The 27,949-nt window shown below is 51.4% G+C and overlaps 1 protein-coding gene and 1 pseudogene across 6 annotated transcripts; both read left to right on the top strand.

The window, feature by feature from the left end:
- On the top strand, positions 1-27,216 carry LOC139001819 (MAPK/MAK/MRK overlapping kinase-like). Of its 6 annotated transcripts, none has more exons than XM_070403361.1 (12): positions 1-119; positions 5,171-5,285; positions 11,078-11,167; positions 12,551-12,621; positions 20,084-20,162; positions 20,290-20,338; positions 22,103-22,281; positions 23,185-23,286; positions 24,207-24,380; positions 24,877-24,970; positions 26,128-26,319; positions 26,400-27,216. In XM_070403361.1, exons 1-12 carry the CDS (start codon positions 113-115, stop codon positions 26,478-26,480), a joined length of 1,233 nt encoding a protein of 410 aa, XP_070259462.1. In that variant the 5' UTR covers positions 1-112; the 3' UTR covers positions 26,481-27,216. The 6 variants fall into 6 exon arrangements, with proteins under 6 accessions (XP_070259462.1, XP_070259454.1, XP_070259468.1 ...); XM_070403353.1 differs by having other exon boundaries at positions 26,122-26,319; XM_070403367.1 differs by lacking the exon at positions 11,078-11,167 and having other exon boundaries at positions 26,122-26,319.
- Positions 8,386-9,073, top strand: LOC139008009 (PRELI domain containing protein 3B pseudogene; annotated as a pseudogene).
- Positions 27,217-27,949: the final 733 nt, after the last annotated feature.

Here is a 27,949-nt window from a genome sequence, read left to right as displayed (position 1 = left end):
AGGTCCTAGTTCGAGACCCCGCCTCGGAGGCGTGGAAGCCGGGGCCCACCCTGCCGGCCCCTTTCCTCTCCGCCCAGTGTCGGCCCGGGGCTGTCGCCGGCCTCCGTCCGGGATGAAGAGTGAGTGGGCCGGGCAGGGGCGGAGCCGGAGGGGCCTGGGAGCGAGGGCGGCGGAGGGCCCCAGGGGACCGGGACCTTGAGGGGCCGGGCCTCGTCGCCTTGGCGTCACTCGGGGGCCCCCAGCCCCCCTGGGTTGGAAGAGCCGATGAGTCGAAGGTGCAAAAAAAATTCCGACCTCCTTTGCTGTGGAAAGATAAATTACGTTAGTGTAGTTGTAATGTTAAGTTTGCATCCTATCCTAATTGTCAGTTGGTAGTGGTCTATGGCCTACATTGTGCGGCAAAGATATTAAAAATAACTGACTTCTCTCACTCACCCTGTGCAAGCATTCTTATGTTCTCCTGTTGGATACTGTGTACTTGTCTCTTTCTCGAATGCACCCAAAGCTGTGGTTAGAGTGCAAGGTCTACAAAAGTGCAAAAGATTTACAGTTTACTTATAGTGTGAACTTATATACAGCACACGCATTTCTGTACCATATTCCTTTTTTCCTTTCCAACTATTTATTTTGCACAGTTTTGAAGCTACAGAAAATTTGCAAGGAGAGTTCCTTGAATGTTCATAAACCCTTCACCTAGATGCCCCACTATGTTCTGGCATTTTCTCTCTAAGCGACGCATTTATTTTTGCCAAACCTTTGACAGTTAGTTGTAGACAGCATGATATTTCAGCACTAGCAATTCAGCAAGTGTGTGCTAAGAACAAGGACATAGGCCTACACAGTCACAGTACAACCAGCATGTTGGTACAGTACTGTCACCGAGCATGCAGTCTATAATTCAGATTTTCCCAGTCATCCCAAAAATGTTCATTATAGGTGTTTTTATTTTTTCCAGGATCCAATCAAAAATCACAAATTGCATTTTGATTTCCTATTTCTTTGGTCTCCTTTAATTTGGCAGTATCCTGCCTTTTGTGTCTTTTTTAAAAATATATATGCTCTGTGGTTGAGTGTAGACCTATGAACCAGGAGGTCATGGTTTGATTTCCGGTCAGGGCATATGCCCAGGTTACAGGCTCTATCTTTGATGTGGGCGTGCAGGAGGCTGTGATCAGTGATTCTCTCTCATCATTGACGTTACTATCTCTCCCTCTCCCTTCCTCTATGAAATCAATAACAAAAATATATATAAAAAATATGTTTCTATTGATTTGAGAGAGAGAAGAGGGAGAGGGAGAGGGAGAGAGAAAACATTGATCGGCTGCCTCCTGCACATCTCCTCCTGGGGATGGAGTCCACAGCCCCAGGCATGTGCCCTAACCAAGAATCAAACCCACAACTTTGTCATATCGGGAACAAAGCTCTAACCAACTGAGCTACCCAGCCAGGGCCAAAGGGTGCAATTTAAATTTTATTTTTTAATTTTGTTATTGTTGTTAATCCTCACTGGAAGATATATTTTTCATTGATTTTTTTTAGAGAGAGTGAGAGGGGTAGGGAAAGGGAGAGAGAGAGAAACATCGATGTGAGAGAGACACATGGATTGGTTGCCTCCTGCACGGGCCCTGACCAGGGCTGGGGATCAAACCTGTAATCCAGGTATGTGTCCTTGACGGGAAAATGAACCCAAGACCCTTTGGTGCTCTGACCGACATGAACCACTGAGCCTTGCCAGCCAGAGCAGGGTGCAATTGAAATGTAAGATGTTCGTGCAGTTAGGAATAATTTTCTGTCCCTTTGTGTTTTCAGGATGTTTGGTAATTCAGGTCACAGTTTTCCTCACCACACCGAGTAATTAATTGGGTGCGGACCTTTTCCTTGGAGGTTCCTGACCTTGTTTTCGTCATTTGGTTTGAATTCCTTAATCTCTTGAAAAGAGTAGACATTAGAAGCGGAATCTTCTCCCTGACAACTGTGGTCCAGGCACATGCCCCGAACATAGCGATTAACCTCCCCCAGTTCTTTCCATTCCCCCGCTGGCTGGGCCCCACGGCTCTGCTGCACGTCACCTGCGTGATTCAGAGCTTCAGGAGCAGAGCTTGAATACAAATGTTTGCACTTGGGCGTGACAACTTGCTCTTTTCACAAAAAGTGAACTTGACCTCCACTTTCACGGTTAAATAAGGTTTAGATTCCACTTAAACAAAAGAGCCTTGGTTTCATAAAAGTGAACAGTTGGGGGGCGGGGGGGAAGGAGACATATGTACTACTATTTGTAATACTTTAAACAATAATAAAAATTAAAAAGTGAATAGAATATTAATGAACACAAATGATCTCATTTATTTTCCTTTTTCCACCTTTTTTATTCGGTTATAGTAAGTCCTCTTTGTCCTTGAGTCTGGGTGGATGGTTCGTTTTGTTTTGGGTGACTATTATTTCTAGTCCCATTAATGTGGGGCAGGGATTGTCCCTAGCTCAGCTCTGCACCCTTCACAGCGTTGTGTGTACTAGTATCTTCATATTTCTTGTCTGACTCTCAAGGCCTGTGAACTACGTGGGTTCTGTTGGAGATGAGAGGGGGCCGTTCTCTACCTCACGCACCCCACCCCCCCTCCCCCCCGCCCCTTCATTCTTGTTTTGTAACCAGACCTTCTGTTGCTGACAGAGCCATGGAGGAAGCAGTGACCCTTTTCCCACCACAGACAGCCACCTCCAGGGCTGCAGGTTCCATTTGTTGCCGACTGATTTCGATGGTCTGGAGGTGCCTGCAGTGTTGGCCCACACTTGGGGTTTGTACTGAACCCACTTTAAAGTGTACAGTTGGCCATTTTTAAAATATTTTTTTTATTGATTTCAGAGAGGAAGAGAGAGGGAGAGATAGAAACATTCATGATGAGAGAGAATCATTGATCGTCTGCCTCCTGTATGCCCCCTACTAAGGATCGAGCCTGCAATGGGGCTTGTCCTGACCAGGAATCTACCATGAACTCCTGGTTCACAGGCTGACTGAGGAAGCTAGAAGTTAATTTTTAAAAATTAAAAATAAACAAGCAGCTCATGCTTACTGTGGGATATTTATGCCATGCTGAATATTAGGCAGAAGGTGAGAGTCTACCGTCCCCCCTTCTCCCCCAGAGCCGTGCCATTGCCAGGGGTGGTGTGGGACGTCCTCGGTGGTCTTGCTGCACAGCCACGTTGGTTTCCACATCGGCTGTGCCACGTCACGTGGACCCTGCCGCACCACAACCTGCACCTGCGTTGAGTCCTATGCAAGTTACTGACAGGAAAGGAAAGGAAGAGAACATTTTAGAACAACCAAATTTCAGAGTACTTGAATGGTAGTCTACATTCAGAGCTTCTTATGAAAACAAACTAAGTAGGAAATTGACTGGAATAGAACTATTTTAAAATTAAATATCATTTCTAAAAAACTTTATTCTTTTTAAAAGTACCTTTTTTTCTTGCTGGTATGTTCAGATCAGAATTCACACAGGTTTTTAAAATGTGCCACATCGCCCGGCTGGCGTGGCTCAGTGGTTGAGCGTTGACCTGAACCAGTAGGTCATGGTTCAATTCCTGGTCAGGGCACATGCCCAGGTTGCGGGCTCAATCCCCAGTTTGGGGCGTGCAGGAGGCCCCTGATCAATAATTCTCTCTCATTGATATTTCAATATCTCTCCCTCTCCCTTCCTCTCTGAAATCAATAAAAGTATATATTTTTTAAAATGTGCCATATCGAAGAGGTGTGGAAGAGGCGACCTCCTTGAGGCTGAAGTTTCACAGGCCTGCTCTGTGCTGATGCAGCTTTGGGATCTCAAGGTGATGGACATTTTTTAAAATATATTTATTGATTTTTTACAGAGAGGAAGGGAGAAGGGTAGAGCGTTAGAAACATCGATCAGCTGCCTCCTGCACACAGCCCACTGGGGATGTGCCTGCACCAAGGTACATGCCCTTGACTGGAATCGAACCTGGGACCCTTCAGTCCGCAGGCCGATGCTCTATCCACTGAGCCAAACCAGTTAGGGCGTGACGGACATTTTTATTTAATAGGTTTCTGACCTATTTGCTTCCCGTGAGTTCTACACGTAAGGTTCGATTCTAATCCTCCTTCTCAAGCTGCCTTGTTTCTTTTTAGTCTTGCTCTTATTCTCTGTATCTCGTTCCACCGGAGCCTCCAAGAGTCCCTGAAACAACATCCTATCATTGTGACCCTTCCTCCCGCTCTCCCTGGGCCAAAGGGAAAAGGCCAGCAGCCCAGCAGACACTTGGTCTGGGGAAGGCAGCAGGATCTTGTCACCATTCACCAGGCTCTCCCTGGTTCAGCCTGCGCTCTCCAGTGCCTGCATTTTTCAGGTTTTTATTAGCAGCCACACCCCACTTTAAGATACTCATGTGTGAATCTGTCAGGGTTTGGTTTGTAAAGCAGAAACCAGGCATTCAAGCAGGAAGGGACCTCTGGTTGTAAAACCGTTATCTGTGCAGGGGCAGTGGTGGTGGTGGCAGTGCAAGGCAGGGGCTGCTGCTGTCAGTTTCAGGAAATCAGGAATTGCAAGAATTGCAGGAAGCTTGGCGGCTCAGCTGGGCGTTGGTGGGACCAGAGAGGGTGGCCTTCAGGAAAATGCTCCAAGGCTGCTGGCACAGTGTCTCCTCTGCCGAATGCCCAGGCCCATGTGAGCGCTCCTGCCAGAACCACCCCAGTGGGCCACATCTCCTGGGCTCTGAGCCTCTCATCCCCCCAGGATGCTAATCACGTGGTTCCCTGCTGTGGGGGGGATGGCAGAGAGAAAACAAAGTGGGGGGAATGCTGAGCCTTAGAAAAAAGGAGAAACAGTCCTCAGCACATGCTGCCAATTATCTCTTTTTTGAAATATATTTTTATTGATTTCAGAGAAGAAGGGAGAGACAGAAACATCAGTGATGAGAGAGAATCATTGATTGGCTGCCTCCTGCACGCCCTCTGCTGGGGATCAAGCCCGCAACCCCGGCATGTGCCCTGACTGGGAATCGAACTATGACCTCCTGGTTCATAGGTCGACGCTCAACCACTGAGCAACACCGGCCAGGCAACTGCCGATATTCTTACAAGTAAAACTTTCGCTGTCTGGAACAAGTACAAAATATATGTATAAATAAAATCTATTTTCATAATTGTTTTTATTTATAGACTACAAAGCAATTGGCAAAATAGGCGAGGGAACGTTTTCTGAAGTTATGAAGATGCAGAGCTTGAGGGATGGAAACTACTACGCATGCAAACAAATGAAACAGCACTTTGAAAGGTAGGCGATGAGACGAGGTTAACACTGGAAGCAGACGTGGGTTTAAATCAACAGGGCAACTCAATATTCATGGGAAGGTTCTGTTCATGTGATATGTACAACACAGTCCAATTTCTTTAGGCATTCCCCCACGTGGGTGCAGAGCCTTCTGAAGTGTTTGGGGATATAAACGTTGATTCCAGACTCTCCGTGTGAAGCATTGTTTCTGAGAGCAGAAAGGAGTATAGGGCACTAGTGGTGTCCAAGAGTATGGAGAACAGTAATTTCATCCTCGAGACATCGCCACAGGGTCAAAGTCGTCTTCCCTGTTCTGTGCAGGAGGACAGTGCCGAGGCAGCTGACAGCTGTCACTCTAGGCCCCTAGGTGGGCAGAGCCAGATTTGAATCCAGATTCCTCGTCCTCACCGCCACAGTGTGTGGCCGTTGCCTGCTCTGCCGAGACTGCTGTTGCTGCTCTCCTACCTTCCTCTGTCACTTCTTCCTTTGTGCGACAAATTACTCTTTTTCTTTTAATCCTTGTCTGGGGATATTTTTTCCATTGGTTTTTTAGTGAGAGTGGGAGGGAAGGAAGAGGGAGAGAAAGAGAGAGAGGAACATTGATGTGAGGGAGACACATCGATTGCTTGCTTCCTGCTCTTGCTTCGACGGGGGCCAGGGATCTAACCTGCCACCCAGGTACGTGCCCTTGACTGGGAATCGAACCCAAGACCCTTCAGTCCAAGGGTCAATGTTCTAACCACTGAGCACCTGGCCAGGGCCGTCAAATTACTTGTGATAGAGAATTGGACACAGTGTACTGACGGCCCGGCATGTGGGAGCCGACTCACACAGCCACCTTGGCGAGACACAGCCAGGTGGCTGAGGACGGACTATTGTAGCAGCAGGTGCGAGACAATTGCCTCTCAGAAGAGAACCGGTCCTGTCAGGCTCAGGGGCAGATGTGCTTGCCGACAACAGGACTGCCAGCTGTTATTTTAGTGAAGAGATGCAAATAAAGAGTGGGCTGCAAATAGCCTCCGGACGCGGCGCTTCCTGAGGCTGCTGGAACAGAACCCTGCGCGGACACGCTCACTGCTCCACTGCACATGCCCCCGCAGGAAGGGAGCGCTATCTGGAACACGGCTTAGAAGTCAACCAAGATTAGACGCCTCGGGAGGCATATCTGTGAGGGGTGGCAGACACTCGTGTAACCCCCGCCCCTCCGGAGGAGGTAGCATCACCTAAGGACGTGGTTTCCTGCCGGTGACATGCCAGCTGTTCCTCCATCCACCAGGTCCCCGACACACCGAAAGTCCACCCTGGTGTTAGCAGGACAAGGTCTCAAGGTCCGAACCATTCTTACTGAATGCTGTTCTTGCTAATGGTAAAATACAGCACAGTAGTTTGCAGACCAGCTGTAAACAGGATGAACTTGACCGGAACTCAACCAGGATCAGTGTAGCCAACTGCAGAGAAGAAATGAGTAACTCTGGTGCACCTGAGCCGGGCTTCCTTGTCTGAGGGGCTTGAAGAGCAAGTGAGGGGAGGACTAGGAAGTAGCTAGCAAGGCGGGCGTGAGCCTCGTTGCCGAATGGGTCACCGCTTGATGTAGTTGAGAACAATTCTTGCTCTTTGCCTTAACTTTAAAACCGGTTGATTAGAACACATTTTTCTTTAAAAAACCCATAATAAGTAAAGATTTTTAATAAAGGACCACGGGATTTGTGTTCCTTTGCTTTGCTGTCGAGTCTGGGTGCGTGGGGAGGTTCTGCAGTGTGAACCACACTGGAATGTTGCTTGCCTTGGAAGGGAGCGTGGCCCTGGGCCACTGGTGGCCGGTGGCTGACATTAGATGATGGTCACCTCAGGCTCATGGACAGGTGTCTGCAGCCGGGCAACAGACCCGAGGGGAATTGGACTCTGGGTTTATTCTTGTGAGCTCTTACCTGCTCTTGGTACATATGTTCAATGCAACGCTGTCCTTATTTACTTAATAAACAGTCCAGCTCTGGCCACCGGAGCTCCTTCAGGGTGGCTCTGTTTCTTCTGACGTGCCCACCCTTTTCTTATTCCGTCAGCACTACAAGGTTCTCTAGCTCATCTTGTATTTTCCCGGCCCCTAGAACCCCCCATTTCTCTAAGGAGCCTTGTCGCCTTTTTTTTTTTTTAATATATTTTATTGATTTTTTACAGAGAGAAAGGGAGAGAGATAGAGAGTTAGAAACATCGATGAGAGAGAAACATCGACCAGCTGCCTCCTGCACATCTCCTACTGGGGATGTGCCCGCAACCCAGGTACATGCCCTTGACCGGAATCGAACCCGGGACCCTTGAGTCCGAAGGCCGACGCTCTATCCACTGAGCCAAACCGGTTTCGGCGCCTTGTCGCCTTTTACTGGAGAAAGATCCTTGGAAACAAGACTTCAGCACCAGGTGTTCTCATGGCTCCTGGAATGTCATCACCGCAGTAGATGAAGCCAGTGTGTATGTGCACGGACCCATTTAACCGCCCCCCACCTCTCCCTCTTCACCCATCTACCCAGCCGTCTGTCTATTCAAATCACCACAAGTACATACTGATATCAATAACTGACTTGCTTCTAAAGAACAGAAAATAAAGAGGAAAAGAGAGTAACTTTACAGTGAGAAACCTGGACCATCTACACCCTCATTGTGAAACAACTTACCCTTAGCCACTGGAAGAATAACTTTGGGTTCCTTTAAAAATCCATTTGCTCTACTTCTCATTGTCTAGTGGCCCTGCACCGTGTGTGGGTGGTGTGATAAATGAGTAGCAGTGACAGGAAATCACGCCAGGTGACTACAGCAGTCGCTCACCAAGCACCTGCCACCATGCCCAGTCCTGGCGAATCGCTGCCTGTCACTGGTGCTCGCTGCCACCCTCGGGGGACGGTGCCTGCGGCCTTCTATCAGGATGGGGAGCCGTGGGCTAGAGAGAGAAGGTTCCCAACTGTCCGGGTCACCCAGCTGGCAGGTGGTAGAGCCAAGTGGGACCCAGTCTTCGAGTCCCTGATTGTTGGCAGCTCATCTCTCTTCTTTTGTGAAATGTGCAAGAGTCTTTCTTTCTTAAATATTTGAAATAACTCGTCAGTGAAATCATCTGGGCCTAGAAGTCTTCTTTGCGGGGAGGGTTCACCCCCCACCCCCGTGATGTTGTTACAGCATCAGTCATAGCGGTAAAAAGCTGGCGACGCGATGAAGTAGTAGAACGGGTGATAACATCACGGTACAGCGTGGCACGGAATGCTGAGACTCAGATAGGGTGCCACCCGGACGTGGCACAGGTCGCCGGCACCATGAAGATCTGGTCTCCGGGGCACGCCTTGGACCAGCCCTGGGAAACTGTTCCAACAGCTGCAAAGCAGAAATACCCACACCCTGTGAGCCCGGTGAGCTGGGAGCTGGCGTATCGGACGGACGTCTGATCCCCTTCTGGAAAGCTGCACAGCCATCGACTTCTCAGCACAGAGTGGAGGGCCTTCCACTGTGAAGCTCTGACCGTGTGGCAGGAACTGTCCGTAGTTGACCCTGTGGAGAGACATGGAACTCCAACCCACTCAAAACTCATCTACAAATAGGATTTCAGTAGATGGGAGACATACACCAACCACATCCTCAGGACGCAGAAGAACTATGTCAACTCTAGAGGCCATCATCACTGTGAAAGGAGGCCTTCTCAGTGGTCATCTCCATGGGCTGATGGCAAGTTCGGATCTTCAAATGCTAACGGAGGCCGGGAAGCAATGGGCTGGGCCATACACAGAGTGAAAGCTGAGGCTGAGAACTGAGAGCTTCGGTGAGGGGAGCATGAGGACACCGTGGCGGCAGCAGCATTTGCAGAGACTGATGGGAGTTGGTATAGACCCCTTCTAGCTGGCATTATATTTATTTTGTTTTGGTTTGGTTTGGTTTTTGTTAACCCTCACCTGAGGATATTTTTCCAATGATTTTTTAGAGAGACTGGAAGGAAGAGAGAAAGAGAGAAACATTGATGTGAGAGAAACACATCGATTGGTTGCCTCCCACACGGGCCCAACCAGGGCTGGGGATTGAACCAGCAACCAAAGTACATGCCCTTGACCAGAATCGAACCAGAATCGAACCCGGGACCCTTCAGTCCAGTCTGACGCTCTATCCACTGAGCCAAACTGGCTAGGGCTATTTGTTACTTTTTTAAATGCAACTATATTTTAGGTGGAATTTTTTTAATAAGCCAAAGAAAGGCTATGTGACTTGATCAAAACAGAGAAGTTCAGGGTTTCTAAATAAAAGGGGAGATAAGATTTTTAAAAAGCTTTATTGAGATATAATTTGCATATCATAAAATCTACCCATGATGGGTGAGTTTAGGAAATTGGCCCAGTTCTGGAAGACTCCCCATCACGATTAGAAGAGTGGAAGCCGCCTGTCCTGGGTGGTGAGGAGCTGCTGTCCTGAGCCTCTGGGGTGCCGCCCTCCCTGCCCTGTGCTGGGCCCCTGCCCGGCACTCCCTAGGCCAGTGATGGCGAACCTTTTGAGCTCGACGTGTCAGCATTTTGAAAAACCCTAACTTAACTCTGGTGCCGTGTCACATATAGAAATTTTTTGATCTTTGCAACCATAGTAAAACAAAGACTTATATTTTTGATATTTATTTTGTATATCTAAATGCCATTTAACAAAAAAGAATCAACCAAAAAAATGAGCTCGAGTGTCACCTCTGACACGCGTGTCATAGGTTCGCCATCACTGCCCTAGACGGCCGTCTGCCAGCACCTAGTGGGCCCCCTTTTGGACCCTCTTCCCAAGTTGTGGGCTGTGTCCTTTCTGGTTGTTTGTTGACCATGGTGCACAAGCTGCTAACAGTTTGAATATCATCCTGGGTGTAAGGGGGAAACAGGGCAGTGATGAAAGAAGGGTCTGAACTTCTAGTTAAAAATATCCCACATGCAGACTATTGAGGCTCTTCTTACACAGCAGGCTCCCGTTGGTTGGCTGGCGTGAGATACTTCCGTTTGCAGCCACATTGATTTAAGTTAACAGTATATTATTGGATACATAACTAAACAGAATGCGGAGCTTCCCTCTCTCTGTTAACAGAATCTCACCAGTTCAAAGGGAGAAGATTCGCACAATCACTTCCTTTCAGAACCTCTGAGATGAAAGTCTCTGGTGCCTGAGTCCTCATTGCCTGTGAGCCCTTGGGCCCCGGCTCAGCAGGGAGACCAGGCTCCCCCAGGCTCTGCGTGGAGAGCGTGGCAGCCTCAGGCCCTGGGCCGCAGTGGCGCTTGCAGTGATGGATTTGGGGTGTCAACAGGGTGTCAAGGGTAGCTGTCTTCTTAAAGAAAAGCCTGCCTAGACACACCTGCTGAGAGAGCACCTGTGACCAGATGAAGGAAGTTGAAAAAATGACCGCCTTAAGTAGGAAGGAAGGGTGGGCCTGTTTGTGGAAATTTAAAATGCTTATTTTTACATGGCTTTTACATTGCTAGTTGGTTAGTTACCATAAACTGATTAATAGGAAATTTTAACATCTCTGTTTATATTTATTAAAAGAAACTACCAAGGAGCTAGATGGGGATAAATTGAATTTATATCCAAAGCTAAAAGGACCTTGAGTTTTATAAGATAATGCACAAACATGATACGCCTAATTTCTACTGCTAATGGGAGAAATAAAACCTGATTGACTTGCTTGAAGTATTTGCGAGCTTGTCAGTTCTGATCATGGATGATAAGTAATGATTGAATAGCCCGAATTTTCAAGTTGACCTGAGTGATAAATTAGCTGTTTATTTTTGCCTATACAATAGTATTGAGCAAGTGAACAACCTCCGAGAGATACAAGCACTGAGGCGCCTGAACCCACACCCAAACATTCTTACGTTGCATGAAGTGGTTTTGTAAGTATACTCGGGCCTTTAAAAATTATCTACATTTGATGATAATGGTTAAATCTCTTTTTAAGAAAGAAAATCATGGTTGGCATTTAGAGATCTGTTTTGTAGCCCAGAGAGTCAGCTGTGCACCTGATTCGTAATGTGACTCTGGGCTCCTGAGGCCTCAGGTGTGAGCTCCGACCTGACCCGCTGGGTCTGGGTCGTACTGGGGGGGTGGTGGGGGAGATAGGCTTCCCTTCCCCACCATAGTCATCTGTTCATCTCTGCAGTTTCATGTAGCCTTTCCTGTAGCCTCTCTCGATACGGTTTCGGGGGATTGTTTATTCCTGGTCTAACTGTAGAACAGTTTTCATGAGGCTCACCACCCATCAGGAGGTCAGGGCACAGCTGGTTCCCAGGCACTGTCCCCAGAGTGGGGCTCAGCCGGGGTTCCAGACCCTGTCTTTCCCTGGGCCAGCGGTGCTGATCCCTGAGAAGGTGGCGTGCCCTTTAACACCTGCCAAGAAACTGCGGTCTCTGACAACTAAGGTGCGGCAGATGCCCGTCAGAGGACCGAACGGTTTTAAACTCCGTGTACACTGTCTTGTTGCAGCGTGCTGCCTCCCGGCCTGCGGTGTGCTGAGCCGTCAGTTTGGGCTGCGTGTAGACACTACAGTCTGCGTGTGACAGTCACGACTGCCTGCGGGGAAGGTGCTTTACGCCCGCTTTAAAGAGCGCCCTGTCCAGAGTGGCCTGGGCCTCCTGGCAGCCCTGAGAGACAGTGGGGGCCCCTCTGGAGGCCCCTGAGCAGCCTGCGGTGTCTCGGGCTGCCCTGCCGGGGTCAGAGGCCCCTTTTGGGGCTCCTTGAACCCAGGGGAAGCTGGCAGCTCAGCCAGAGGCCTCTGTCCCCACTCTGGGCAAGATGTCACTCGGGGCGATGCCACTCATCTTTCTCCCGCTTCCCCTGACTAGTTTTGGACTCTGTTCCCCACCCCACCCCACCCCACCCCGTGGTAATGAGTCACATGGAAGTGATTTAGGAAAATTAAAAGTAAGATTGCACTTGCAGGCATGAATTAAACCCTCCTCTCCTTGGTTATTCTGTTTGGCCCACCCCCCAACCTCATTTCTTCTCTCTCTCTCGAGTTAATTTTATATTGTCAGGACATATGTCTTTTAAAATGGGGAGGGAGGCTTTTAGAGTTTGCGCTTAAACCAGGGTTTTACTATTATTTTAAATTAATTTTACCTGAAATGTAACTTCTGGTTCAGTCTTGCCCTCCAGGCTTTGTCTGATGTGGGAGTGCTTTTTCTTTACAAGAAATGTTTACAGATGAATTAAATATTTGATTATATTTTCTGATTAAGACATGAGAAAACATTTCAAAAACCTGCTTTCTTCTTCAGTGACAGAAAATCTGGTTCTCTTGCGCTAATATGTGAGCTTATGGACATGAATGTTTATGAACTGATACGAGGTACGTAGACTCCTTTGAAAGCTAATGTAAGAACTGACTGTAAAGCCTGTAGTTCATACTTGCTGGTGCTCAAAGTCGGTGCACGGGAGGGCAGTCGTCAAGTGTAAACACACAGGGCTGACCATCCGGCGGTAAATGAAATGAGAAGGAAGGCCGCCAGCCATGAGCTGGCCGTGCAGGGGAGGATGGCGGACAGGACAGCCGGGGCCTCCGCACTGTGGTCCCCACCACGAGGGTCCCTCTTCCCCGGGCTCTGCTGCTGATCCACGTTCTGTTCTTGCCTCAGAGTAAGGTGGGGCTCGCCCCCCCAAAGAATCCCTCACATGAGAGGGAACCTCCTTATATCTGGATCCTTCCAAAGTCTCCCGAGTGACAGACAGGGTGCTCATTCATTGGCTTTGTTTTGAACAATGAAGCCCTGTTTAGGAGAGCATGGCGGGGGTGGGGGGTAGGGGGTGGGGGGTGACCAGGGCTGGCTGTGGAGGCATACAGAGGTCACCTGAGGGGAATGGAGAGGAGGAGGCAGATGTTTGGCCCACATTTAACAACGGTCCCGGGGCCTGTGACCTCACTGTTGTGTTAGATGTCAGGACACGTGAGCCTTGTAAATGTCACTGAGAAAGCCCAGAGGAAGTGCTGCATTTCACAGGTCACTCCGTGCTTATGGGCCAAAGGAGAGAAGAACCTCCTCATGTCACGGGAGGGACTGGTGCTGGCTTGGGATGGAAGGTTTGTGGCAGCACCATAGATGCTTTCAAACCCGGCCCAGCCCAGACGGAAGCGGGTGTCTGCGGAACTGCAGGTCACGCTGCGCTGCCATGGGGACACCCACGCTGAGCACGCCTGGGGGAGGGCACACACAGTTGTTTGATGAAGCGGGAGAGTGGGAAAAGCATTACGGCTCGTTAGTAGAGTTCACATGTGACTAAAAATACGTGGACACATTGTTCCACATGCATAAAAGTCGATGTAAGATGTTTGGATGCAAAAGCTTTTGGATCTTTTTGGGAAAATAGAAGATTTCTGTCCGGGACTCTAGGGTATTTCTTATCATTACAAAACGTGTGTATTTTATTCATAGGTTTAATCTTGTTTTAAATACAATTCTAATAGAGTTAGATCTGGTTTCTTGGTCTAACCCTATTTAAAATAGAGCTCTTAGAGCAGTGGTTCTCAACCTTCCTAATGCCGTGACCCTTTAATACAGTTCCTCATGTTGTGGTGGCCCCCAACCATAGAATTATTTTCGTTGCTACTTCATAGCTGTACTTTTGCTACTGTTATGAATTATAATGTAAATATCTGATATGCAGGATGTATTTTCATTGTTACAAATTGAACATAATTAAAGCATAGTGATTAATCACAAAAACAATATGTAATAATATATGTGTTTTCCCATGGTCTTAGGCGACCGCTGTGAAAGGGTCGTTCAACCCCCAGAGGGGTTGCGACCCACAGGTTGAGAACCGCTGTCTTAGAGGGAGCTTCTAGAACCTGGCACACCAGCGATAGCAGAAAGTGACAGGGGACAGTCCATCCTGGGGAGGCTGAGAATATGGAGCTTACACGTGCGTCTGAAAACAACAGCAGAGGTTGAGAGCCATCTGGGCAAACAGCTGCGAGTCTCCAGATTCCACAGGACAGTTAGAAAAGGCAGGCCACACGGTGGGTGGTGGCGGCCACCACTCCACTGCGCACAGGGAAAGGCAGGACAGTGAACCCAGTGCTTCTCAGAGTCCCGTTTAAAATAATTGCAGTAGAGAAGAGTTGAAGAAGTAAACTCGTTTACCTGGGAATCTCACGTGCCCCGCATGGGCCCGGGTAAATGAGGTGATACCGTGTGATTACATTTCCTAACACCTCCTGCCTGCCGCAGGCCCTTCACTTCATCCTCGGTGTGTGTAACTAAGAGAGTGCGGGCTGGCGCACATGCAGCCGAGACTCAACACTCGGCCTCACCAGTTCCCTACAGTAATGTTGGTGCCAGGAAGCCCAGGTTTTACTCTGGACAAACCTACCTAACTGCCTCCTTGGCTCAGGGACAGTTCTCGGTGTGAGACAAGTGCTCACGTTAGAATTCTGAGTGTTGCTTCCTACAGTGGATAGTTCAGAACTCAAGGTCAGAGGGTCATTTGAGAAAGCTTTGTTCAGAAATAAGTGTGTAATTTTCAGCAGTAGGGGAACTGTATCATTGGGGAAACTGCACCCATTTCTTCCAGTACCTGCCTCCAGGGAGAGACTGTGGAACAGGCTGTGCAGTTGTGGGTGACTCGCTACACAAACACGGTGTCGTCCACAGGCCGGCCTGTGTCAGAGGGGTCAGAACCTGGGAAAGCAGCCAGCAGCGAGGGTCAGACACAGTGCTGGAACATGCATCCCGACTTCAGAGTTGTTAAGCTGAACACAAAAGGTCTCCCTTAGATCATTGCTGAAATGCGGTGACTGGTAGAAGCTACTAGTTCATGAATGCGAGCCACATGCCAGGCACTGTGCTTAGCACTTTAGAGGAGTTAACTCATGGTACCCTCACAACAGCCCTATCAGGCACATGCTGTCCTTATCCCCATTTTAAAGATGAAGAAGTTGAGGCACAGAGAGATGGGTAACCTGTCCAAGGCTCTGCACCTAGGAAGCGGTTGACCTGGGGTCTGAACCTAGGCTGGCTCCCGAGTGAGTGTTCTTAGTCACCCCACACCCTGCCTCTTGGCAGCCCGCTGTGGTTGGCACTTTTATCACCATCCCCAGTTTACAGGTGAGGAAAGGGAGACCTGAAGGAGTAAGTAGTAACCCCAAGCTAAGTTGTTCATAAGTAACAGAGCCAGACCTTAAAGTCAAGCCTGACTCAGAAACTTCAACCGTGATGCCCTACGCCACCCTGGCCTTCCTATTCCTGGCCCTAGCTCAGTGCCTCAACTGCCTGGACACTTAGTCATTGTTTGCTCTTGCTATGACACTGACGTACTGAAAGTCAAATCAATCACTAAAGCTTTTTCTAGTAGGATCAGAATTCGTTTCACTTACTCCCTTGGACGATGAGAATATTGAGCAGCACCGTTACATACCGGGACCAGTCAATGAACCGAGAGAATGTCCCTGCAGCCTTTGCAGAGCTGTCTGCGGCGTGCACAGCAGTGTCGAGGGCCAGCAAAGCTAGAGAGGCAGCATGGAAGATGCATTTTTAAATGCAGAGAGTACAGTCCACCATAGAGATAAACTGTATGAAGGCAAAATCATGAGGGAGTGACTTGCTTGGTGCCGTTTTCTCTTCCTCCAGTAGATGTCAGATGAGGCAGAGGTGACCGTGGGCCCGAGCCGACCAGGCTCACCTGGAAAGTGGTAGCATTAGGCAGATGCAGGAGAGCGTCTCGTTCACCGTGACAGGCCAGGGGCTGTTCTCAAGGTGGGGACCCAGGGGAGCATGACAGACACAGCCCCCTCCCCCGTGGAGCTCATATCTGATGAGAGAGAGACAGCAAGCCAGTGAAGAAGAGACTCGGAACTCCAGACAGGGCCCGTGGTGTGAGAATGAAACAGGCCGCTGCGGTTCAGAGGCACAGCTGGTGCAAAAGCCCTGAGGCCCGTGAGGTGAGAGGCCACTGTGGCCCCAACAGAGGAGGAGGGCTGTAGGAAATGAGGTTTGCAGGGTCACCGGGCTGGGTAAGATTCAGATCATTGGGGGTTAAAGCAGGAGCTAGGCTTGGCTGCTGATTGAGCCTCGATCTATGAACCAGGAGGTCACAGTTTGATTCCCAGGCAGCACACATGCCCAGGTTTTGGGCTCCATCCCCAGTAGAAGGTGTGCAGGAGGCAGCCGATGGATGATTCTCTCTCATCATTGATGTATCCCTCTGTTTCTCCCTCTCCCTTCCTCCCTCTGAAATCAGTTTTTTTAAGAAGAAGAAAAAAAACATGTTTAAACCAGCGGGATGATGTACTTTGATGGGTGTTTAGACCAGTGTTTCTAAAACTATGGCAGAAAGCCAGATTTGTTTTTTACTGTCTGTTGTGGACCAAACCGTTTGTAAATGCAATAATTACCAGGAAACGGCCCTGTGCTGGGATGTCACCCAATATTGAACGGCTGCCACAGCTTCCAAGCAGGCGCTGCTCCTGTCATCCCCGCTCCGACTGGGAAGTCCCGAGGCGGCATCAGTGTGCGGCTGTGCTCTGCGGAGCACCGTGAAGGGGCTTGTCGGGCTGCAGTGTAGAGAAGAAAGGGACCATACATAGATGTAGGGGTCATCCCCTTTCGTTGCAGACAATAGCGTGCATTCCTGCTAGTTTAACCGAAGGATTTTATTATGTGTGACGGAGCTGACAGAATCGTGGGGAGGGGGGTGCATATGGGGGGAGGGGGCGGCTGAAGCAACAACCTCCAGGGTGAGCCTCTGGGAATTAGCTTCCCAAGCGATTGCCCTGGGCTGCCCGAGGCCCCAGCCCCTGCTGCAGGGTCGGGAGCTGCCTCCCCACGAGCCACACCCTCAGGGCCTCTGCCTTCCCCTCCTCTCCTCAGCCCGTGGCCGGGGCCTGAGGGTCTTTCACGAGTGGGTCAGACCACATCCTGAGCCCCACACGGAGGCATGTCATTTGGCTTTCTAGTCTGGCGTGCTACACGGTGGGTGGGATGGGTCTGTGGGGTGTGCCAGGGGGAGAGGGGTGAGGAGGGGGCACTTGGGAGGAATTTTTGAGGAGCTCCCATCAGAGTGAGTTAGTGACAGGGTGAGTGGAGACTTGGCTGGAACTCTGGTCTGTTCATTCAGTGCCCTCCGTGGTGGGAAAGGCTGTTCTGGAACATCTGGAGGCGGGAGGCACGGTGCTCACCTGATCACAGAGGCACCTGCTCTTTGCCTGCATTGCATGTGATCCTGCCTCCTGTTTCTTTCAGTGACTCCACTCTGAATGGCTGGTTAATTGTGCCCTCGCCCCTCGCCCTGGCTCCTTCACCTCCGCCCGTGCTCTGGTGGGTCCCCTGCTTGCCTGACACAGACCTGCTGCTCCACGGGGTGTCCGACTGCACTGGAGTGTTAGCTCTCTGGCCTCCAGGAAGTGGGGTCCTGGCGACTCCATCATTGGTGTCCCCAGATGTCCGTCATCCACCTGGATGATGTTTGGACATTGAGGGTCATAGTTAGACTGTTCCCACTGGAAGAAGTCACGCTGTTCTGCTGGTTCACCTGCAGAAAAAGGAGTATATTGTAAAACCGCAGGTCTAGTGCAGAAAGCTGTCAGGCTCCATCCAGGGAGGTGGGACCAGCTAAGCTCTGGTTGCCGAGGCCGTACGGTTCCCGGGCCACATGGTCCCCTCCTCCTCTCTTGGCGGACATGGCCCCCAGACCCTGAGACCCTCCATTGTCAGCCGACGGGCCCGTGTGGAAATCCCAGTCACGGGCCGCCTTGTGGAGCGTGGGCTGTAGCAGGTCCAGCGGGCTGGCCTGGTCACCTTAGGATTATACCTTTAGAGGCTGTGGGTGGGGCGGGCATTCTGAAATAAATCCACGTTGCTGGGGAATGAACCAGGTGGGGAAAGGTAAAACCAGCTAGTTGTAACCGTGGCCGTAGCTACAGTTCATTTCCATGGGCAGCTCAGGCCGTGTGCTGGTTACCACGCAGCCGCTGACTGTTCTGCCTGGTGTGCCTGTGTCAGACTAGTTCGGTTGTGTGTTTCTGTTTCATCAAATCTGACCCACTGGTTGTACAATGCACTCCACTGTTTTTAATGTACCAAGAGGGAAAAAACATGCCAATTCAACTCTGACACGTAGCATTCTCATCACTTAGTGATGGGAGTTTTATCGCGGTTAGAAGAGAGCCCTTTGGGGTATATTAGACGGTTCCCGTGTCCCTGTGTGCAGGTACACACAGGAAAGTCGGGGTGAGGTTGGCCTGTCATGGGGCTCCTCACACTTCCCGAGAAGCAGCGTGATGGTGGCTTTGCTTTCCTTCATGTCAGTCTGCATTCAGAGTGTGAGTGGCGTCACTGTTTTGTCCCCGGAATTCTCTTCCAAGCCAGTGACACCTTCCTGGCGGTTTCAATGCTGGTGCCTCCAGGGGAGCGTCTGGCACTGATGCCGCAGCACGGACCTCCCACGTGGCGGAGCGGCACACCGGCCAGAGCCAGCGCCGTGCCGGGGTGACGAGAGGTCGGTCAGGCGCTTTAATGGGGGTGATCAGTTCCAACTCTGAGGGCTGCTGTGAGAGTCCAATAAAACACATGCTAAGAGCTAAGAGCAGTGCCTGACTCGCCGCCTTCAACAAACATCGACAGCTGTTATTATTATTTGACAGTTCACAGTGGAGCCAACTCCACTTTAGAGGCGAGGAAGTGGAATTTCAAAGAAGTGATACAGCACTTGGCTAAGATGAGCAGCTTCAAAGAGCAGAACTGGGAGGACCCCGTCCTTGAGTGTGGCCGTGGTTGCTGAGAGGGGTGCCGGTCACAGCTCAGGCTCCTCGCTGAGTCTGACATCTCACCTGCTCCCCTCTGCCGGTCCAGATCGCTAACCGCTCGCAGAACAGGGGCCATGATGCAAGGCCCTCCTGTGCAAAGCACCGCGTGGTGCCGTGGGACACGGCCTCTGGGCCATTTGGCTGTGCCATGGTGGACCCAGTGTGCACCTCCAAGACTGACCTGCAAAGCCAGGCACAGGCCTGGGGACTGGGCCCCCTGTGGGAAGGGGCAGTGTGATTGGCCTGTCACAGTGCAGGCTGCACTGGCAAACACATTTCCTCAGTGAGGCCTGACAGCAAAGCCATAGTTCAGCATTGTGTTCGCATTACCAGTGCCGTACGTGACATTCTTTAGACTCTTCTTAATGAGAAAAGTAGTAAACATTAACTTAGAAAAACTCACCTGGTCAGGATAGCTGAAACAGACAAGGCGCCCATCTCCATCAGCAGCTTTGATCCATCGGGCAGGGATTCTCCAGGGAGGGGAGGCGCCAGGGCTGTGCGTGGATGGGGTCCCCAGGATGAAAGGGAGGGGGCCCCTGAAAGGGGCTCCTCCACTGGGACTGCAGGCAGCGGAGAATTCAGGGCCAGAAAGGTCTCCCCTGGACTGAAACAGCTGCACTTCCGTCAGCCTGTGATCTCGCCCCTTTGAAGTGGAAAGCTCCATCCAGCAGGTCCCAGGGAAACTCCAGGTTCACTGGTGACTCCTGCTGGCCCCCCCCCCGCCCCTGGCAGCAGTGGGAAGGAGGGTCCTGGAGGAAGGTTTGTGATTCTCACCTGATGCGGTTCCCGCCACGGTCGGAACGCCTGTGAGCTCGTCCCCGTGGGTGGAATTCTGAACGGCTCCTTTTGTAGGTACTCTCTGTGTTTCCTATAAAATGACTCCAGGTCATTTCTCATAGGAAGTTCGGTTTTCACATACTATTAAGTAAAAAGAAATTCTGCTTTTTATTTCAAAAAAGGGTCCCAGGATCATTAGTAACCATATGTGGCTGTTTCCTTGGTTGTACAGGGAGAAGACATCCATTATCAGAAAAAAAAGTTGTGCACTATATGTACCAGCTATGCAGGGCCCTCGATCATATGCACAGGTACGCTCCGGAGACGCAGCAGCTCCAGGGTAATGGGGTGTATTAAGGGTCATTAGGAATGCAATGTACAGGCATGTGAATGAATGAGGTACAATTAATTCTATCCTTCCTTTTATATTGAATGCAGAAATGGAATATTTCACAGAGATGTAAAACCAGAAAATATATTAATAAAGGTAAGGGCTTTTATACAAAAAGTTAATATCAGAATAAAGGTAGAATGTAAAACTTTTTTAAAAATATATTTTTATTGATTTCAGAGAGGAAGGGAGAGGGAGAGAGAGATAGAAACATCAATAATGAGAGAGAATCATTGAGCCAGCAACCTGAGCATGTGCCCTTGACCAGAATTGAACCCGGGACCCTTCAGCCCCCAGGCTGATGCTCTATCCATGAGCCACACTGGCCAGGGCTAGAATGTAAGATTTTTCACTGGTGCTTTTAGTCCCAGTAACTAGAGACCAGGCTTGCAATAGGTTTTTTCTCCTCATGCAGCTTGGAAAAGTGGTTTATTTAATAAATGTCATCAATATAGCTGTACATCTGGAAGGAAATAATTGTAGGCGCTCTCCTCAGACTATGTACGAAAACAAACTCCATTCCCATGATCACCGCAAACACTCGAAATAGAAAAGTGGAAGAATCAGGATTCGGGCAGGTCTGTCTCCCTCCAAAGCCACTAAACCAGTGATGGCGAACCTTTTGAGCTCGGCGGGTCAGCATTTTGAAAAACCCTAACTTAACTCTGGTGCCGTATCACATATTAGAAATTTTTTGATATTTGCAACCATAGTAAAACAAAGACTTATATTTTTGATATTTATTTTATATATTTAAATGCCATTTAACAAAGAAAAATCAACCAAAAAAATGAGTTCGCGTGTTACCTCTGACACGCGTGTCATAGGTTCGCCATCACTGCTAATCCGTCCTCACAAATCCAGTTGATGGACAAGCCCATCACCCGGACAGTGTCCTCCTGCCCTGTCTTCCGGCAGAGTGAAGGACTTTCTGTTATTATATAATTAGTTTGCGTTTTCTAGAATGTTCTAGAAATGGAGTTAGATAGCATGTACTCTTTGGTCTGGCTTATTTCACTTTGAAATTGTCCCACAGTTGTTAGGTGTTCTCTTCTGTTTTTCCGTTCTTTTTTCTCTGCCTTCAGTTTGGGTTGTTTCTGTTGGCCTGTCCCCCAGCTCCCTGAGTCTCTCCCTGGCTGTGTTTGGTCTATTGATGAGCCCAGCAAAGACACTTTTTATTTCTGCTAATTTTATTAAATTTCTAGTGTTTCCTTGTGATTTGTTCTTAGAGCTTCCATCTCTCTGCTGACATGTCCCACCTGAACTTGCATGTTGTCTACTTTTTCCATTAGAGCCCTTCACAGGTGAATCACGGTTATTTTATTTTTTAAATATCTTTTTATTGATTTCAGAGAGGAAGGGAGAGGAAGAGAGATATAGAAACATCAATGATGAGAAAAAATAATTGATCGGCTGCCTCCTGCATGCCCCCCACGGGGGGTAGAGCCCGCAACCTGGGCATGCTCGAGGCTGCAGTCATCGGCAGCATGTATTTTGTTACCTGAATGTGAGGGGTGAAGAAAATGGAAGGAATATCCCGAAACCCGTCTCCCTGGCCTGTCTGACTTGCCCGAGTGGTGCTGGGGCGTCTGACTGTGGTGTGTGACTCGCTCATAGACTCACACTGGGACTTAGCTTTTCCCAGGATCTGCAGACACTGGGAAACCGTTGTGAAACGTGTTCCCCTGAATAGAAGCACCACTTCCTCACCTGTCAGGGTCAGGGTTGGGGTAACTGGTATTTTACAAGCCAGGTTAGACGCTAGTCGTTTTCCCGTTAGTGCATAAACATTTGAGATGGCTTATATTACAACGGCGACCCCATGAGACGTCATTTGTCCCCGCTTTTCTCCCCCTGCAGCAGGATGTCCTGAAATTAGGGGACTTCGGGTCCTGCCGGAGTGTCTATTCTAAGCAGCCGTACACGGAATACATCTCCACCCGCTGGTACCGGGCCCCCGAGTGCCTCCTCACCGACGGCTTCTACAGCCACAAGATGGACCTGTGGAGCGCGGGCTGTGTCTTCTACGAGATCACCAGGTAGAGCCGCGCAGGCTCGTGTCCGCAGGCCGCTCGGGCCAGTGCGTGTCTGTGTGCACGTGCTGACGCGGTCACACGGCAGGCCTCACGCCAGGCCCTTCCTTCACAGCACGATTTCTCAGTCATCCTGAGGCTGTGACTGCTTTGAACTTAACAGAATGTGTTTTGTCAACACTTTTCCTTACTTGCTGGTGATGGGGAACAGAACACTCGCAGCCCAGCCGTGGGCCTCTGCTTTCAGCTTCATCAGTGAAATGATCGATCACCAAGCTAGGAACCGAGTGGAAACGTGCTTACTGCCACCTGTGGGGCCCGCCGGCAGGGGAGAGGGGCGTGGGGTGGGGTGGGGGTGAGCATGGCCCGGCCCTGCCCTGGAGGTGCAGGTATATCCAGCAGCATTCTCTGGCCACCTGGCAGCGCCCCAGTCCTCACCATCCTCCAGCCCATGCCCCGCCTTCGGGCTTCACCGCTGGAGGCGGCGTGGCCTGGGAAGAAGGGAGAAAGTGAGGAAGGTGTGGGGGGAAGCAGCCCTCGCAGAGGGTGGGCACCCCCAGGCTCACAGGGCGTTGTTAAGGACCTGGGTGCATTTAATGTCTGGGTGATGCATCAGACGGAGAGCCCAGCATAGGCAGGGACCCAGGTCTGCTCCCACCTGCTCAGCTGATGGCTTCATGAATCCAGGCATGTGTTCACACCTTTCTAGATCATTCATATTAATAATTGTTAGTTTTTGAAAGCTGAGTTGTGATTTCACTGACGCTAAAAGTGCCAGCAGGCCGCGCTTTCTCTTGTGCTAATGAAATGCCATGAATTAATTTGGAAGGATGTTGCAGGACTTCGGTGTCGAGAACGGCCAGGACGAAGGGGACTGTCCTAACCACAGCCCCTGTCACCTTCTTCCAGTCTGCAGCCCCTCTTCCCTGGAGCCAATGAGCTGGACCAGATCTCAAAAATCCACGACATCATGGGCACACCTGCTGCGAAGACCCTCACCAAGTTCAAACAGTAAGTGCCCCGTGCTCCCAAGGGCCCCGTGTGGACTTGTCCCCCTGCCAGGGCTGGCAGCACGGGGGGACTGAGGGTGGGGCCAGGCTGCCCTCTGTTGCCGGTGCAGCCCTCAGTCCTTGGGGGCCCCCCGGGGGTCCGAGAGGGATGCTCTCCCTCCAGCATCACACAACAGTTCCTCCCGTCTTGCCGAGGCCTGGCAGTGAGGTTCTGTCGCTGAATATTTACACTCTTCACAGCACGTGGAGGCCTTTGGGTGAACGAGGTTCCCCGGCACCGGCTCCGTGCGGGGAGGACGTGGAGCAGCCGCCCCAGCACTGCCCCACACGGACACCCGACCGTTAGGATTGTGTGCTGGTCAAAGATGAAGCTCAGCGGGGCCGTGGGCTCCCAGGGAGGCCCCGTGGGCTGAGGGTGGCAGCACCCAGCAGCTGCAGGACCTGGGAAGGCGAGGCGACAACTGTTTGGGATTCTTCTTTTTTAAACTTTACTCCCTTCTTCTCAGCTCAAATGTGACGTCAGTCTCTGACGAAGAGCACTTTTCTCCCTTTATAGCGTAACAGGTTTCACCACCACCACCCTTTCTTTAAATCTAAGACTTGAGAGCAGTTTGCGGGTCACAGCACAGCTGAGGGGAAAGGACAGAGGTTCCCATATAGCGCTGGCCCTGCACGCACAGCCTCCCCGCTGTCGGCACCAGAGGGGCGCGTCTGTTAGAATGACGAGCCGCATTGACCTGACCCGGCATTGTCCCCCAAGGTCCACAGTTCCCACGAGGGGCCACTCTTGGGTGGCACCATCTGTGGGTTTGGACCCTGTGTATTCTGCCCCTGTAAGTCACAGACTGTTCCCCCAGTGCAGGTCCCTGTAGAGTCGTGACAATGGCATGATTGTTTATTATCATTGGGCTTTTAATACAGGTCGAGAGCTATGAGTTTTGATTTTCCTTTTAAAAAGGGATCAGGAATACCTCTACAGACAGCCAATCTGTCCCCGCAATGCCTCTCCCTCCTGCACGCCATGGTGGCCTATGATCCTGACGAGAGAATCACTGCCCACCAGGCCCTGCAGCACCCCTATTTCCAAGAACAGAGGTGGGTGGTCTGGATGACTGGGGGCAGGTGCTGGCTGCTGAGACGGGGGTGGGGGGGTGCGGTGGGCCACCCAGCGGGGTCCCTGGACAGCTCTCTCTGTCCTTTTCTGGAATATCCAGAAGGGGCTGTTAGCGGCGCCATGGCAGGGCATGGGAGGGCTCTGTTAAGACTGCAGGAGCCCGCCCGCACCATTGTGAACGCTGAGCTCGCTGTAAGGTCTGAGCACGTGGGCGTACCTGATTTGGAAGTACATCCTCTGAGCTGTCCGACTCCACACCTCTGTCCACTCCTGTGTGTGACCGTGGAGATGACATCTGACCCAAACCTTGAAGCTGGGGCAGGGGTGAGGGCCTGGGGCAGGGGAAAAAAAGGAAAAAAGTCCTCAGATAGTTCACGTGGAAAGTAGAGCGGTGACCGCGCCATGACGAGCACCTCTGGAGACAGGGACAGCAGCTGTGCACAGGTTCTCAGTGGGGCGCCCGTCTTCCCCCTGCAGGGCCGCGGAGAAGCAGGCTCGGGGCAGCCACAGAAAAGCGGCACCAGAACTGCTCAGTAACAAGTGGCAGATTTCCAAGGAGGGCAGCAAGCAGGTACAGTGGGAGCAGTGAGCAGCGGGGTGGGGGGTGGTGTGGGGGGTTGGCTTGCAGCAGACTGCACACCCCAGGTGGCTGGTGTCTGAGGGGAACCCCACCTGCGAGGGCTCCGTTGCCCCACCCTTCCTGCCCCTCTAGCTAAGGGTCAAGGACATCATCTGTGAGCAGGCCAGATGAGGGCGCTGGGGTTCCTCCAGCCCAGGGGTCACTCCTTGTGCCCTCAGACCCACCCAGCGGGGGGCACAGAAAGCTAAACCAGCCCAGGTGACCCAGCTTGCCAGTGATCGCCCAGAGCATGCCATCTGCTCGGCCAGAGCCATGAGCCCCTCGGGTGCCAGACGAGCTCTGCCCCGTCCACCCCATCACAGAGATAGTCTCACACAGCGGCTTAGAAACGACAGCCTCACTTGGCAGCACCTTCATCTTCTGTCCATGTGTCATGCGCTCGGCTCCAGTGTTGCCAGTCATTCAGCGTCATGTCCACTTGTCCCTGCTTTTACTGCGTGTCACTACGAGCTGGGGTGGGGACACATGTGCACCTGTAGCCAGGCTGCTTTCCAGACTCTGGGTTCCCCGTCCCACCTCCCAGTCTGCCCGGCCCACACGTGTCTGTGAGGCCACAGAGCAAGTGCTGTAGGCTTTGCAACCATAAGGTCTCGTCACAGCTGCCCGCACGGACGATGCTTAAAGGAACGGTGGGGCTGTGTTCCCATAAAACTGTGGACGTTGAAATTTGAATTCCACATAATTTTCACATGCCACGAAAGCATTGTCAACTATGAAAGAGGTAAAAACCATTCTTAGTTCCCAGCCGCACAAAAGCAGGAGGCAGCAGGCATGGCTGACCTGGGGAGCCGGCAGTAGGCACCCCCAAGGCCTTGGCTCAGCCCCAGCGCGGGCCGGCCAGCCCCGGGGCTGCACCAGGGCCCAGACCCACACGCACCCACACGCACCAGCCTGAGGTGCAGACCCCTTGCCTCCGGGTGTGGGGCCACCTCACTTTGGGGTGGCCAGGTCACCTGTTGTCTAGTCGCACCTCGTGGTCAAGAAGTTCTTTAGGCAGAAGTGGCACCAGAGAGCCTTCTGTTTCTCCTGATTTCTGTGGAGACACCATCCGTGTGCTCAGCTGACCTGTGTTTTGTTTCAAGAAACAGCCCCTGAAGCAGGAGGCGAGCCGGCCCCGGAGACAGGGCCCGGCCTACCTGATGGAGCTGCCGCAGCTGAAGCTGTCCGGGGCCACCAAGCTCTCGTACTCCAGCCCCGGGCTGCACTCGGTGTTCAGACCTGGAGTGAGCGGGAAGGTGCCGGTGCTGAGACCCCTGAAGTGTGGGGGTGCAAACCAGAAGGTAGCGCCTTATTAGCTCCCCTCAGCGCTGCTCCTGCCGCCATCCTGGCCTCCACTGAACGCCTGTCATTTTCTTTTCAGACAGATGCACAGAAGGACCTCAAGCCTAACCTGAAGCAGTACCACCTGCCCACGATAGAAAGGAAAGGCGGGGGATACTGAGCAGCGCATCCAGCTCACCTCGGAGCGTCAGTGCGGCTCCGTGCTCCGAGCCCCGGCGTCCAGCGAGCGCAGCCCGCAGGCCAGTGGCACGACGGCCTGGGGGCCACCAGCCCCGCTGCTCGCATCCTGAAGGCGCCGAGCTGTATGTTCCGCTCTAATACACGTGTAAACCAGCTCCCTCGAAGGTGCCATTTCACTTTTGTAACCAAGACTTTGGGACAGGAAATCTTTTGTATTTTTATATGAATCCAAACAGAAGTTAGAGTTTATATTTGTTACTTAGGCTTGGCTTCCCCGCGGGCTCTGCGTGGGCTTCCAGCACATCGCCAAGAGCATGCAGCACGTGACTGCGTGAGGATACGTGACTTTCATTAAAGAATAGCCCTCGTCACAGTATTTCCTTGTGATACCATTTGCGCTGAACGTGTCACCACCCAGTCCTTTGTTTTAGCTTTTGTGAACAGATGGGGGATTGATCTTGGGAAGACTTGGGTGCGGCTTGATTTTGTTTCACTGGGGAAGCCGTGAGAGGAAGCCCAGGGCTGTGCCCGGTGCCCTGGTACAGCCCAGGGAGCCGCAGCTGGCGTGGTGGTGCTGGGCACAAGGGTAAACCAAAGCACCAGGCTCTCCCATGGCCACAGCGTCTGAGCTCCTGAGGCCCAGCTGGCTCCCGTGAGAGAGAACGCCACTTCCTGATGGGTTGGGGGCACTGAGCTTAGTGTCTGGGGCACCAACAACAAGCTGGGCACCGAAGAACCTGTTCCTGTGGAGGGGGTGCTGCAGAGACGCCCTGGTGCTGGAGGGCAGGGTGTGGGCCCGGCCGCAGGCAGAACAAAGACCCTGTGGAGCCCCCGTTTTGGTCATTGTAACCTAATCATTGAGTGTTCCTTCTTCTCATCTTCTCCAACTCAAATTTAAAGCCAATTTCTTGAGCTCATTTTTCATCTTCCTGTTCCCTCTTTTAAGACAGATCTGACACCCCTCTGAGCTCCCCTGTGGCTACCAACTCACAGCTTATGAAGCAGAACCAGTGACAGCACAGCTGGGCTGTGGAGGGTGGACTTGGCAGCCACAGGAGGGGCAGGTTAGAATCAGTATTTTACAGGCTCGTGGCAGAGGAAGGGCATGAGCATGGACACAGGTGGGGCCATGTGAGGCAGAGATGCCCACCCAGGGAGGACTGGTTTAAGGCTTAACAGTGACATTCAGAGCTGGGTGACATTCACTTGGGAAGGTTTGGAAAGAGCTTCTTTTTAGACCACTGGAGACCACAGTGGCTTCAGGGACGGCGTGGTGGGCGTGGCCCTGGGCAGAAGGGCGGAGTTCTGGGTCATGTGGGAGCAGACAGTTTCACGACAGGCAGGAGGCCAGAAACAGGAGGTGCTGGGCCCAGCGAGGAAGGGCCAGGGAGATGTGCCAGAGGCGTGAGCAGGTGCTAGGGCTGAAGAGGGAGGGACCTGCAAGGTGGG

This window comes from Myotis yumanensis, unplaced genomic scaffold (genome assembly GCF_028538775.1).
Source record: "Myotis yumanensis isolate MYYU_CA2020_CCGP unplaced genomic scaffold, mMyoYum1.0.hap1 SCAF_1, whole genome shotgun sequence".
Classification (NCBI taxonomy): Eukaryota; Metazoa; Chordata; class Mammalia; order Chiroptera; family Vespertilionidae; genus Myotis; species Myotis yumanensis.
The sequence above is the reverse complement of the archived record's forward strand: the minus strand, read 5'-3'. Positions and strand labels throughout refer to the sequence as shown.